At 33.3% G+C, this 12,536-nt stretch overlaps 1 protein-coding gene across 1 annotated transcript; it reads right to left on the bottom strand.

Moving 5' to 3' along the window:
• Nucleotides 1-1,362: 1,362 nt before the first annotated feature.
• On the bottom strand, nucleotides 1,363-8,531 carry LOC120626781 (trans-Golgi network integral membrane protein 1-like). The gene is made up of 5 exons (XM_039894523.1): nucleotides 7,358-8,531; nucleotides 6,480-6,527; nucleotides 5,576-5,668; nucleotides 3,638-3,777; nucleotides 1,363-3,143 (listed from the first exon to the last, which is right to left on the bottom strand). Exons 1-5 carry the CDS (start codon nucleotides 8,355-8,357, stop codon nucleotides 3,006-3,008), a joined length of 1,419 nt encoding a protein of 472 aa, XP_039750457.1. The 5' UTR covers nucleotides 8,358-8,531; the 3' UTR covers nucleotides 1,363-3,005.
• Between the last annotated feature and the right edge of the window lie 4,005 nt (nucleotides 8,532-12,536).

The following is a 12,536-nucleotide window of genomic DNA, read 5'->3' as shown; positions in this document are numbered from 1 at the left end:
AGAAATATCTGGGCTATTCTTTGGCCTGGCACAGCCATTTGAAGAAGTTGTTCGAAAGATATTTTTTTTATACAAGTTAGTCCTTGACTGCAATGTCAACTGGTCCTAAGTGCTGATGCAGTCTAAGATGGAGGCGGGCTAACCTATTAGATATATGGGAGTTATATTAAGCCCATATCCCTCATCGGTTTTTATGCGACATTGTACAGGAACGCTTAATCGATTTGCAGCATGTCTTTGTAGGGTGGTAACTATCCACGGCCGCAGCCTCCCATGAGAATTAGTGATATTGTGAAAATGTACAATGCAAAGTAAATATATCAGCGCTCTTTTAACATGACACGACTTATAAGATTTAATCTATTTGACATAATAAAAGCAGCAACTCTCATTGTTCAAATAAGAGTTCCCCACCACAATACTTTGTTATATAATAAATTATAGCAAAAATAATGCCGAACCCTGTATAAACAATAACATTTAGCAAGAAAACAAGAAAAAGGCAAATTCTTATTAAGATTTCAAGTAATATCTTGAGATCTAAAAGAAACCCGCCCGATCGTTTCTAAAGCGATCGAAACTTAATAATATTGTATTCTATAATAATTGTACTGCTTAGTAATTTAAAAAATAAAGTAAAAGAAAGTGTTACAGTTAAATGGCCTTAACCGTTCAAAGTCAGTGCATTCCGTATTACCGTTCAAAATTATTGAATAAACTTGAGCTTTAACTGGGACCAGTAAGATCCATTTTACCGTGTCTTAATAGTATTTCGATACGCGAAAACCATTAACATTGGTGAGGTATGAAATAACTTACTAAGGTGAAGATCAGTATATTTTTACGCAAGTAGTGTCATTATCGAGTTTCGACATACTGTGACGTCAAAGTAAAATATACCTAATCACCCTCATTTTAAGTCTTATTTTATTTTAGAAACAGCTAACAAGTGTGGACGAACTTAAGCTTAATATTAAGTTATCCAAAGTCCATTTTATGTTAACGCCACTGTTTTAGTACTCTGAAATGACTACGCAAATCGAGCGTCTAGATTTCATACTTGGGTACAGAAACCAAATTCTGATTAACAGTTTTCTGCCTGTAACAGGATTTACAGACAAACAACAGCATATTGAGCAGATGAGTACTTCAATTCGTACATTTCACAAATTTTATGTTTTATATGTTTTAATATTTCTGATAAAACAAATAGTTAGTCTATAATGCCACCTATAACCATCCCAATACCATCTAGAAACGCTTATAAATTTTTCAGAGCCGCTTTTTTTAAACAATACTTTTCCTCGAATTCCATTTCGTCTTTTCGTCGTCAAAAATGGCCTTGATTTTCCGTTTTTTTTTTTCTTTATTTATACTCGCGAATGAATTTAAAAGATGAATTTTATCAACATCCCTATTATATACCGATATAATGAAACGATGTTTAAGAAAATAAATAGACTAGGCAAGGACAGGATATCATTTTTGAAACTTACAGAAAATGATCTCTTCAATTTTTATTAGTTCGCAGAAATAAATATTCAATAATAAGAATAAATTATAGGGATAATATAAAGCAGCGTTCTCATAATACTATTCAATAGATTAAAGTACTACTACATACAGGAGCTGGGATCTTTTGTATGGGTAATTTGTATGAAAAATGTCACTCAGAATACTATTGCGCATGACTCTCTTTTGCCCCCATACTCTAAAACCCCCGAACTTCTGTCCGCCTTGAATGTCCCGTATAATATACTACAATATCAATAGATATAGTACAGTAAATATAAGTATTGGTAATTTATTTCTACATTTTTTTTGTATTTATATTTATGTAAGAGTACATTATAAAACATTGTAAAGTGAAATAAAAGAGTTCAGTTGACTTTCAATTTAATGTACTTTTTACATCATATTATAAACTCATACACGTTTAAACGAATTTGAATAAAAATTGGCACATATAAAAAAAATATCCTGAAACAATATTTTGGTTTAGCAGGAGATCCACGATCATGCGGGCGGAATCTTTTAATTAATAATAAACAATTGTTAACTAATTCCTAATGGTTTTAATAAATAAATTTCCTCGGAATTTTTGGAAAATTTAAGAAAAACTTGTAGATAATTTTTTTTTTATTTTTTTTTTTCCACTTCTGACATAAATCTAGTTATACAAATACCATGAAAGAGAAATTGGTTACACCATTTCTGTGTATATTAACTTGTTAATTAGGCAGTTTTTGCGCAGTCAGATCTAAGAAGCTGGCTCACATAAGCCGCTTTGACGCACGCGTTTTGTTAACCGCATTGCAAAGAGTGAAGCGTACACACACGCTTTGAGTAAACCGCCTCTCCAGAGTGGGCCCCCATTTCCTTAGCCTTGATAAGCGCGCATTAGAACATATCGCTTAAAAAGGAAATTGTATACATTTTTACAATAAATTACCGATTGACATCTTGAGATGTCTCTTATATAGTTCAAAGTTAATATTAAACTTACTTATACTAGTTAAAGAAAGGTTCTATTTATACAATTACCTAAACGATAAAAAAAAAGCTTGGATGTGAATTATTGCTCTAACTAGGTTTTTTTTACATCATTTTAAAGAAGCAAATGAGATGGTGATGGCAAAAAACACCCAGTTAATTTTGGGCTTCTTTCTTAGAACCCTCGTGGCATCACATGGATTTGTCAATTGTACACATTTTTACGAAGTATACACATACAAAAGTGCCATCTATGCAAGTGCAAGATGTCAATATTTGAATAAAGAAATAGTTGATTTAATACTATTATTTACGAAAAGCGAGTAAGTTCAAACGTGTATGTACGCTTCAAACGATGTCGCGTATCGCTCCAATATGTAGATATAGTAACATACATAGGAATGAAAGGGTAATGTGCTAAACCAGTTTCTTGGACTACAAAAATTTTCCTCTTGGATTTGAAGTAGTTTCACAATTATTACTTTGTACGCCTAAAAAGAATAGAATCTTACTCAGTATATAATTTTACTTGGCGGCGCCGCTGTATTGGAGTTCATGGCTTGTTCCAGTGTGTCCAAGCGTCGGTAGGCGTGGCCTCTGCTGTTTCTTCGTCGACTTGATTGCCTACCTTCCACAAGAAGACCTAAAATCTGTAACAAAAGAAAGAGAAAGAAGAAAGTTAACACATTGACTTCGATTTTAAGTTTTAGTTGCTAGATCACATCGAATGGAGTTCCGGAGGTTCCTGAATATATTTTGTAGAAGAAAAAAGTAGTTAGTAGGAAGACAAATTAACATACTTTTTGAAACATACAATAACCATTTGAATCAGACATCGCGTGATAAACCTGTCTTGTTTTACTTTTTTTTTTATTAGATTTTCCAGTGAAACAAACAGTACTTTCACGTAGAGAATAATATAGTTTGTTAATTATAATACCAGTTGTACAGTAATAACTACAATCATAAGATCAATATTACTTAAAAATAGCAATATTGATTTGTGAAGGTTTATTAACCTAATTTGACTTGACTGTAGGTCCAGTCACACTCTCAACAAGAAGATATGAACCCAGGACCCCTATGTTCAGGTCTTAAAGCTTGAGCGATTGTCATATTAATAAGTACACACTTCCATACTTACCACTTTAGTGAATTTGCTTTTATTGTGATACAATATGTACAGCAAGACCACAAGGATTATTCCGGTCAAGAAAATCGGGAAGAAGTGGTCCTCATCATCTGTGTACGAGTCTGGGATGCCGTTTTGGTACATGTCTGGAACTGAGAAAAATATTTATGATAGCGGGCCTGATACTCCTACCCCGAATAATGTCCTGAATCTAAATATCCCAGGGAACTACTGGTCTAAATATCCCAGGCGAACATACATAAAAATGTCATCAAAATCGATATAGCAATTTTCGAGTTTATTTTAAAATTAACGCACGGCAGTTGTTTTTTTAAATATAAACGTATGTGTAGTCTTAAATTATGTACCTACTAAGATAATTGCCTCGCTGTTATAGTGGAAGTTGCCTCGCTACTTGGCATTGTCAATTATGTGGTCCTGAGTAGGATTCTCAAATTATTCAGATTTTCTGATAGGAAACTCTCAGTATCAAATACTTTTACCACAATACATAACCACCAAATTCAAAGGTGGTAGGCCAAATCTATAAAATCTATCTAATCCAATTAGAGGCGGTCAGAGGTGTGCCGTGCTAGCCCAGCTATCCATTTTACAAAAAAAAAACTTTGGAATCATTCCATCATTTTTTATGGAGATGTGGAATTTCAACGATATCTCTGAAAATGAAACGTATGAATCCACATCATCTTGAAGCTCGAATTAGTCCACATTTTTACAGAAACGCTATTGTCAAGAGCGCAAGTGAAATTAATATTAGTAGTACGGAATTCGCAACTCTTGAGTCAAGCAAAATTAGATACACTTTACTTTTATGTTTTAGTGTTTCCAGAGTGTTTCCGTACAAATCTTATAGCGATAAGTAAAGGCCTATTCGTTTGAATGAACACATACAAATTATATTTAATTCTCTTTCCGCGATAGGTCAAAAGGACTTTTAGAGGCATTTTATTAAAGAATAATTTACTTTTACAAAGCTATACAAATAACGAATGATTATTGTGTTGTTCAAATATGTTGGTATTGAGGTTAGCATCTGAGTAAACACACACTACCAGCTTATGTTTAAAATTTACACTTAAATTATCAGCAACCCTAAATTTTTTTTACAGAGCAGTGCTAATCTGTTTTAGTAAAGTAGGTAAATTACAGATTTGGTGATCTATATATATTTTTTTGTTTTGAGTTTGAATACCAGCACGCACCTCTGTTTTTAGCAATTAAAATATCACTTGCTTCAGCAGTAAAAGAAATCATAGTGAGGAAACCAGCATGTGCAATGTTCTCATTAGCCTGTGAAGTCTACCAATCTGCACTTGGCCAGTGGCATATTTGAATAAAGAAATTATACGGCCAGTGTGTTATACTACGGCTTAAGCCATTCTCATTCTGAGAGGAGAATCATGCTCTATTGTGGTTCGGCAATGGGTTGATATGGTGATGATGTTGATGATATTTTGTTAAGGTAGATTAATTATTAAGATAATTGCATTCAATCACACAAAAATTGATTACAAGATAATTTTAAGTAGGTTATTTGATTTGCTAACTTTATCTATTAATATTATCATAGGTATGGGGCCGCTTAGTACAGACAGCAATCATCAAACTATTAAATGTTTTACTTGACTTAATGATGGCCTATATGGAAAATTGCTTCAATTCCAGTTACTATCATGTGTTAGTTTGTGATAAGTGATGATCTTCCATTTTTTACCTAGAAACTTGTCAATCTGGAATTAAACCCGACCCAACTATACTGAGATATTTAATATGCTATTATTGAATATTAATACACACATATTTTTTAAATATTCTGAGCAAAAAGTTAGTTAGAGGCAACTATTAAGAATCTGCAATAATGTCGGATTGTGAATTTTTGACGTAACATTATTTAAGCAGTTATTATAAAGGCAAAAAATATGCCCTTACCTTTTTGAGGAGGAAACGTAATCGACTCAATTTTCAAACTAGGATTATTGTTGCTCTTGAACACAACATCTGGATCAGATTCTACTCCACCATCTGAAAATGAGTATATGTATTAGTTGTCAAAATCTGACATGATCGTGCAAATATCAATTTTATGAGATTATTACAGCAATTTGTGAGTTTGACGGCCGACTGGCGCAGCGACCCTGCTTTCTGAGTCCAAGGCCGTGAGTTCGATTCCCACAACTGGAAAATGTTTTTGTGATGAACATAAGTGTTTTCCAGTGTCTGGGTGTTTATCTGTATATTATAAGTATTTATTCATAAAAATATTCATCAGTCATCATTAGTACCCATAACACAAGCTACGCTTACTTTGGGGCTAGATGGGGATGTGTGTATTGTCGTAGTATATTTATTTATTTATTAAAAAAAAAAACAAAAAAAAGTGAAGGAAAAAAAAAAAAGAGTAATATATCAATATTTGTAATAATGATATTGTCAATATTTGGTTATTATATTGTACATGTAGATTGCGTCCTGGAGATGGACATTTTATCCCATGAATATAAAGGAAGTCCTGCGCAAGAACTTGTTGGTAAAATTTTGCAATTTAAAAGTTTTACTGCCTATATTAAGGGCTATTCAAAAAAAAACTATTACTCTAACTAAATCTTGATAACTCACATTGGAACAGAACGGAAGGTTTGTCAAATTAGACAAACAACCCTCCCCACTCTACAGCTGTAAATCATTTCATTGGTGATCCATCTTTCTGATTAGAGAGGAAGGCTGTTTGTCTCATTTGCGACAAGCAGCCCAAGTATGAGAAATTTCAAAATACTTGCAAAACACCTAAACATCTATCGGTTGATAGTTATGGCAATTAGCTCAAAATACTTACTGTCATTTTTGTTAATCTTATCCACTGTTTCGTCATGTTGATCGTAATCTGCAAGAATTTATATTTTAAATTAGTATCTTTATTAAGGTACATTGCATTACACATAAATGAAGAGACCAGTTTTATGTCTTTGTTGTTCCACTGCTTTACCAGGCTTCTTCTCTCATAGTAGATAAGAATTTCAGAGGAGTTTAACAATTATTATGATCACACTAGTTTTTGTGTGAATTTTGAAAATGAACATTAGTGTGAATATCAATCAGGATTGGTGGCTTGTTGTGCTCTATAACTCAGACTGGACATAAGAATTTCTTGACAGAAGAAAACAGAATCTTACTCTTTTTCGTAAAACCTGGGACTCTAAAACAAGGACCTTATGTTCTACTGTAGTTTATTTTTCTTACTATGAGCAATCTTTTAATAAACTTATTTATTTAAGGTAAAGAATGTTTAAAAAAAATTAAGAAATAATTAACAAACATATAATATAAACATATGTTCATATGTGTGTATTTATGTTACTTTTTCTTGTGTGCAACCTATTGCTACAAGTGTTTTTCTTTTCCTTGGCTGAGTTTCCCGGCAGTGATTGCTTTTTAACAATACATCCAACAAACAAAACATCGTAAACTAAAAAATTCCAGTTGAACAGGATGTCCAGTTGATTCTGAGAAAATCAGCCATACTAATACTACACATTCAAAGTAACTCTGTTGGTCTGTTACTTTTACATGCCTTAATGGGAAGAATATATGTTTTGGCAGAAAAAAAAAAATAGTTCCAATGGGATAATAAATAACTATAACAAATGTGGAAGACAACCTGAGTCTCAAAATACAGCTTTAATAAAAATATTATTATAAAAAATAACCATTTACCATCGTTATCATTTTCATCGTCCTCTGGATTTATATCGTCAAGTTTTCCTTTAACATCAGTCAAATCCTTAGGATCTTCCAATGGCACTCCATTTTTTTCCACTTCATCTTTCTTAGGTGGTTCCTCTTCAACAGCTGGGTGCTCCAATTCATTTTTTACCGATGAAACTCTGACTGGGACTGTAGATGGTTTAATTATTTTCCCACCATTGCTAATTGCAGATGTTTTTTCCAGCCCTGAGGTCTGATTAGCAGTTGATGTGGGTACCTCCTGTTGTTCCTGCACTGACTTTTCTAAACTATCTTCTTTCTTAGATTCAACAGGTTTTGTCAGCTTAGTGTTATCAGAATTTACTTCTATATTGGTTGAGGATACAGACACATTATTAGTATTGATAGATGGTGCAGTAGCATCGTTTTTACCATGACTCAAGACTGGGGCTCCAGCAGCCGAGATTTTATTGATTTCTTGTATTGGCAATGTTTGTGCAGGTGCCAAAATGTGTATCACCTCTGTACCCCATTTGAAGTATTTGCAATAGTAGTTAGCATCTTGACTGAGAAGTTCACCAACACCACATAATTTTTGACAATTCACTGGATCACTGAATACTTTAACTAGCACGCTTAAAGCAGGATTGGGGTGTATGGTAGCGAACTTCCAATCTTTAGCGCCAGCACACAATGCAGCAACATTTTGGCTCTTCTGCATTTTACTATTGTAGTCCGCTTGTAAATCTAGTTCTGAATGCCCTAACGCTGCACATAGCCGGGTGTTTATGTCGTAAAACATGTAACACTCTAGATCAGCCTGATTAGTGACCGATCCATTCATTGTGCAATTATTAACTTTGTTTCGGATTGTTTCGGCGAGGAAGTGGTTTTCACAAGTATTCGCAAGGTTTTGTAATAGGCTTGCGTCTTTGGCCACCACCACAGGGTGCCCTGTGCCATGGTGACATCCATGTATTATAAATATTGCAATAAAATAAATATGCATTATGAAACTAAACAAGTTCTACAGCGATAGCGTTACGCAAAACCAGTTTTAATTGAGTGTAACGCCTATAACGGTACTTTAAAAACTACACACCATTTAAATTCCAATACTTGCGAATCGAAAATATTTAGGACACAGTATTAAATGACACTGACAGAAATGACTAACTCACAGATTACAAGACTAAATGCAAGAGACTGCAAAAGACAAAACATTTAGACAGTATTGACATCTGTCTGCAACACATAGATTAATATAATATGGATACCGATGGATAGTTTATAGGACCTCAGTCTGAGGCATATCATCAAGCATAGACAGTCTTCTTCTTTCGATTTATGGCTTTTCGTAGTGCCATAACAGCACAATGTACTTTTCCAGTGTCAAGTACGTAGACAGAGAAGTAAATAGACAAATGGATAGCATCCGTCGCATTCACTCAAGTAAGAGAACAACTTATGTATACGTCTTGTAAATAAACGAGATAAAGCGATAGGGTCTTTTGTCTCATACCGCGTGCCGGTTTTTTTATGGATTAGCAAAGCACTTTGCGAAACAACTTTGACAGTTAGCCATCGTTTTATTAGTAAGAGATACTTTTATTAGTAAGAAATTCAAGATAAACGGATTGTGAGCACAAAAATACAGACCTAACTAATTTGACATTGTTAATAACCAGCTTCCGTGAAGAATTTCTGCGAAAACATGGTTCGGTGCAGTGTTTTAGGATGTAAAAGTGATAGTGAACGTAAATTTACGGATTTGTCGTTCCAGTCGTAAGTACAATACTTTTGATTCGCTAAAAGTATAAATAATTATCGTTTATTATATTTCTATAATATACAACACAATTTGTAATAGAAAATAGATCGTTTATAAGGTTTTATGCTAATTTTAATAACACATAACCTAAAGTATAATAGAGTACAGTGTTGCCTACATTCAACATGAAAATTGCCCAAACTGCGCAGTTTAATTTATTAAGATTATAGAATTTCAAGTTTTATGTGTCAATAATCATAAATTTAATTCCATGGATGTATGATACGATGTTGATGTATTAGAGAAAAAATGTATTTGGTGGAACTGTGAGAAAAAAACTTGTTGACTCCAACAAATATGCAAGCACTACGTTGTAAAGTCTAAAGCTAATTTTTTTTTATACTCCTCGAAATATTTCGGAATCCATCGAAGATAGTCTTTGACCATTTTCATGTACAGAAAAGTAAACTTAAAACTAAACTATGCGGAGAAACGAATCTCCCAACTATTAGTAAAAATTATGTTCAAAATATTTTGTTCCACCTTTCCTACGGTCCATAATTTATTGTTGTTGTTATTTTTTTTTTTTTTTTTTTGTATCCTAACGCTGTTCCAACACTGGTCAGTGAATAATGTAGCTTTTGAGTTTTCATTGTATGGAGATATGCTGGATGATATAATTATGACACTTTTTGTTTATTAGCCTACTATAAAATCATCTTTAGTTTGTATATATATATATATAGATTTATAATAATAATGACAAAGTTTCCTGGGAGCTAGCCGCTCCGCTTTCATCTCACGCAAGATAGAACAATGATTGTTAAATTGTAAAATGATGTTGAATGAATATGAAAACATTTTGCTACACTGATAAAGTTTAGTACGTAGGTAGGCATAAGTATCTACGCTAATGCATTAGGAAAATTCCTGTAAAACTAGTCGTAAGTTGGAAATAAATAAATAAATTTTGTATGGAACAAATAGTAATAAACAAATACCAACAAACTATAAGTGTGGTGGAAGACCTGAAATCTGGGACCTTAGAATCGGGGTAAAAAAAATGTATGGCAACACTTCTCAAATATGCTCTGTCTCACAAGCGGCACGCGAACCATTCGTCTATTTACTTCTCTGTCTACGGTCAAGTAGCTAAGACAAGGCATAGGGGTACAACATATGATAGAGTCAACATAGGACATTACAGAAACAAGCAGCTACTTCTTTCTTTATTCTTTCCCGTAGTGAAAAGGCAACGGTATGTTACCGTACAGCCCTTAACAAGTGGCCAACATACTTTTTGGCTAATTACTAGTCACTGTCACTGTAACTTAATCAATGAACAAATTATAAACTGCAAGATAGGCATGATGACTAATTTAAAAAATGTAACAAAAAAAAAATTATTTTGGCGCTTTATTTGAGGCGTTTATGAAAGTATTACGATAGGGTTGTTCCGATTACTTTGCCGATACTAATCATCGACACTATATCTGTTAAGATTTATCAAATTACAAAATATTGAAGCATCGATTGTTACAGGTTACATTACATTAAAATCATTCAGCCTAGAACCCCAATTTACAGGATTCAGTTGTCAATAGGGGTTCTAAGTTCAATGATTATATTTTAAACATTTTACTGAGGATTTTTGGAGGAAGGCATTCTATACGTACCACTTTAAAGAAGTATAACAGTAAACAAAATTAGTTTTTGGTGAGTTAGAATGGAAATAGGCAGATATTTTGACTATTCTTTTAATATCTTGGACAAAACATACTTATATCTTAGCATTCCATATTCCTGTTTACTTTTTGTTACTTCTTTTATTAATCAACTCTACCAAGAAATGTCAATAAGTAGGTACTTATCAATTCGAAATCCACAAATAAAAAGGCTTTTGGGGGGTTTGAGGTAGTGTTGCCCAAATTCAGTCTTGGTCTTGCAGTCTTGGTCTTGTTCTTGCGTTTTTGCAAGACCAAGACCAAGAACAAGACCGCGTATTTTTAGCAAGACCAAGACCAAGACTGACCGTGCAAGACTTGAGCAAGAACAAGACATAGCCTGCAAGACTCTTGCGTCTTGCAGCTAGGACTTAGCGCTATTTCACGGAGTAGTTAGGTGTAACAGTTCGGTGTATAGGTAGGTAGGTACGCTTAGGAATTCTATGAGACGCAAAAAACTATATCAAAGAATATGAAAAACTGGACCTATGCGCATTACGACTAATACCATAAACATAGCGAATAAAAAAATATCTATTAAAATCAAACTGAGTGCATGCATAGTTATGTTTTAACCATCGGCACTTTGATAATGCGGCATCAAAGGTTTTGTACTTACTTCTCAAAGAAATTTGCCGCTTTTCGGAAGTACATGGTTATGATACACGCGCCGGCGGCTTCTTTTGAAATCTAAAACAATCGTTGCCGCCGCGCCGAAATCATAACATTTGACACTATTCATGCAAAATAATTTCGAATTTTAAGAGTACCTACAGGTGTTCCAAAGAATAAATAAGTTTCAGAGTGCTTAGAATGAAAATGAATACATTATACTGATCACGCAAGTAGTATTATGATTAGGATAAAATGGTGAGGATAGGTAGTAGATGTCATAATAATTCATTCTAGTAAGTAATTATAATATTGATTACTTATATGGTTTTAAACTAATTACTTAGGTACTATTATTGTACATTTAGTCATTATATTTCTTAAGTTTTTACAAGAAAAAATAGCAAAAAAGTGTTCGAATATCTCTGAGAGAGATGATGAGAGTAAGTATTTACTAGCTGTGCCCGCGACTTCGTCCACGAGGAATAGTAACTTTTGGAGGTATAGTGACGTTCAGGATTTATTTATTTATTTTAAAACTTCTGTCATCAAACATACAAACGAACTCTTCAGCTTTATTCAAATAAATGATAAATCGTAAAACTCTTTTATTAAATTTCTTATAAGTTGAGGGTTCAATCTCTTTCTAGACAGATAAGTATTGTTCTTTAAAATACAGTCAAGTTATTGTAATTAATTTGTTTTTTTACATGTTTTAGCAAATGTAAGCTTATAAATCATAAATGTTTATTAAGAAACAGTTACTTCCATGGAAAACGACATATAGGTCAGTTGATTTTTCGAATTTCTTATCAAATCTTCAGTTATTTATTAATCTGCTTGATCTTTACTATGGCTATGTTAATTCAAGCTCACAATGTTCCAATTCTAATACGTTTTTCTAAGATTTAAAGTAAACTTTAATAAATAGTAATAGACTAATAGGTAATTGCAAGACTTGCAAGACTCTTGCTGCAAGACCAAGACCAAGACCAAGACTGGGAGCGCAAGACCAAGACCAAGACCAAGACCAGGTGTATTGGCGCAAGACCAAGACCAAGACTGGCTAAGTCTCGTCTTG

Source organism: Pararge aegeria, chromosome 10 (genome assembly GCF_905163445.1).
Source record: "Pararge aegeria chromosome 10, ilParAegt1.1, whole genome shotgun sequence".
NCBI classification, from domain to species: domain Eukaryota; kingdom Metazoa; phylum Arthropoda; class Insecta; order Lepidoptera; family Nymphalidae; genus Pararge; species Pararge aegeria.
This window is presented reverse-complemented; position numbering and strand designations above follow the sequence as displayed.

Coding starts and splice junctions, on each gene's coding strand:
- LOC120626781 (XM_039894523.1), bottom strand. CDS start 8,357: ATGCATATTTATTTTATTGCAATATTTATAATACATGGATGTCACCAT. Junction 5,669..6,479: donor TAAGATTAACAAAAATGACA/GTAAGTATTTTG, acceptor ACTCATTTTCAG/ATGGTGGAGTAGAATCTGAT. Junction 3,778..5,575: donor TACGTTTCCTCCTCAAAAAG/GTAAGGGCATAT, acceptor TATTTTTCTCAG/TTCCAGACATGTACCAAAAC.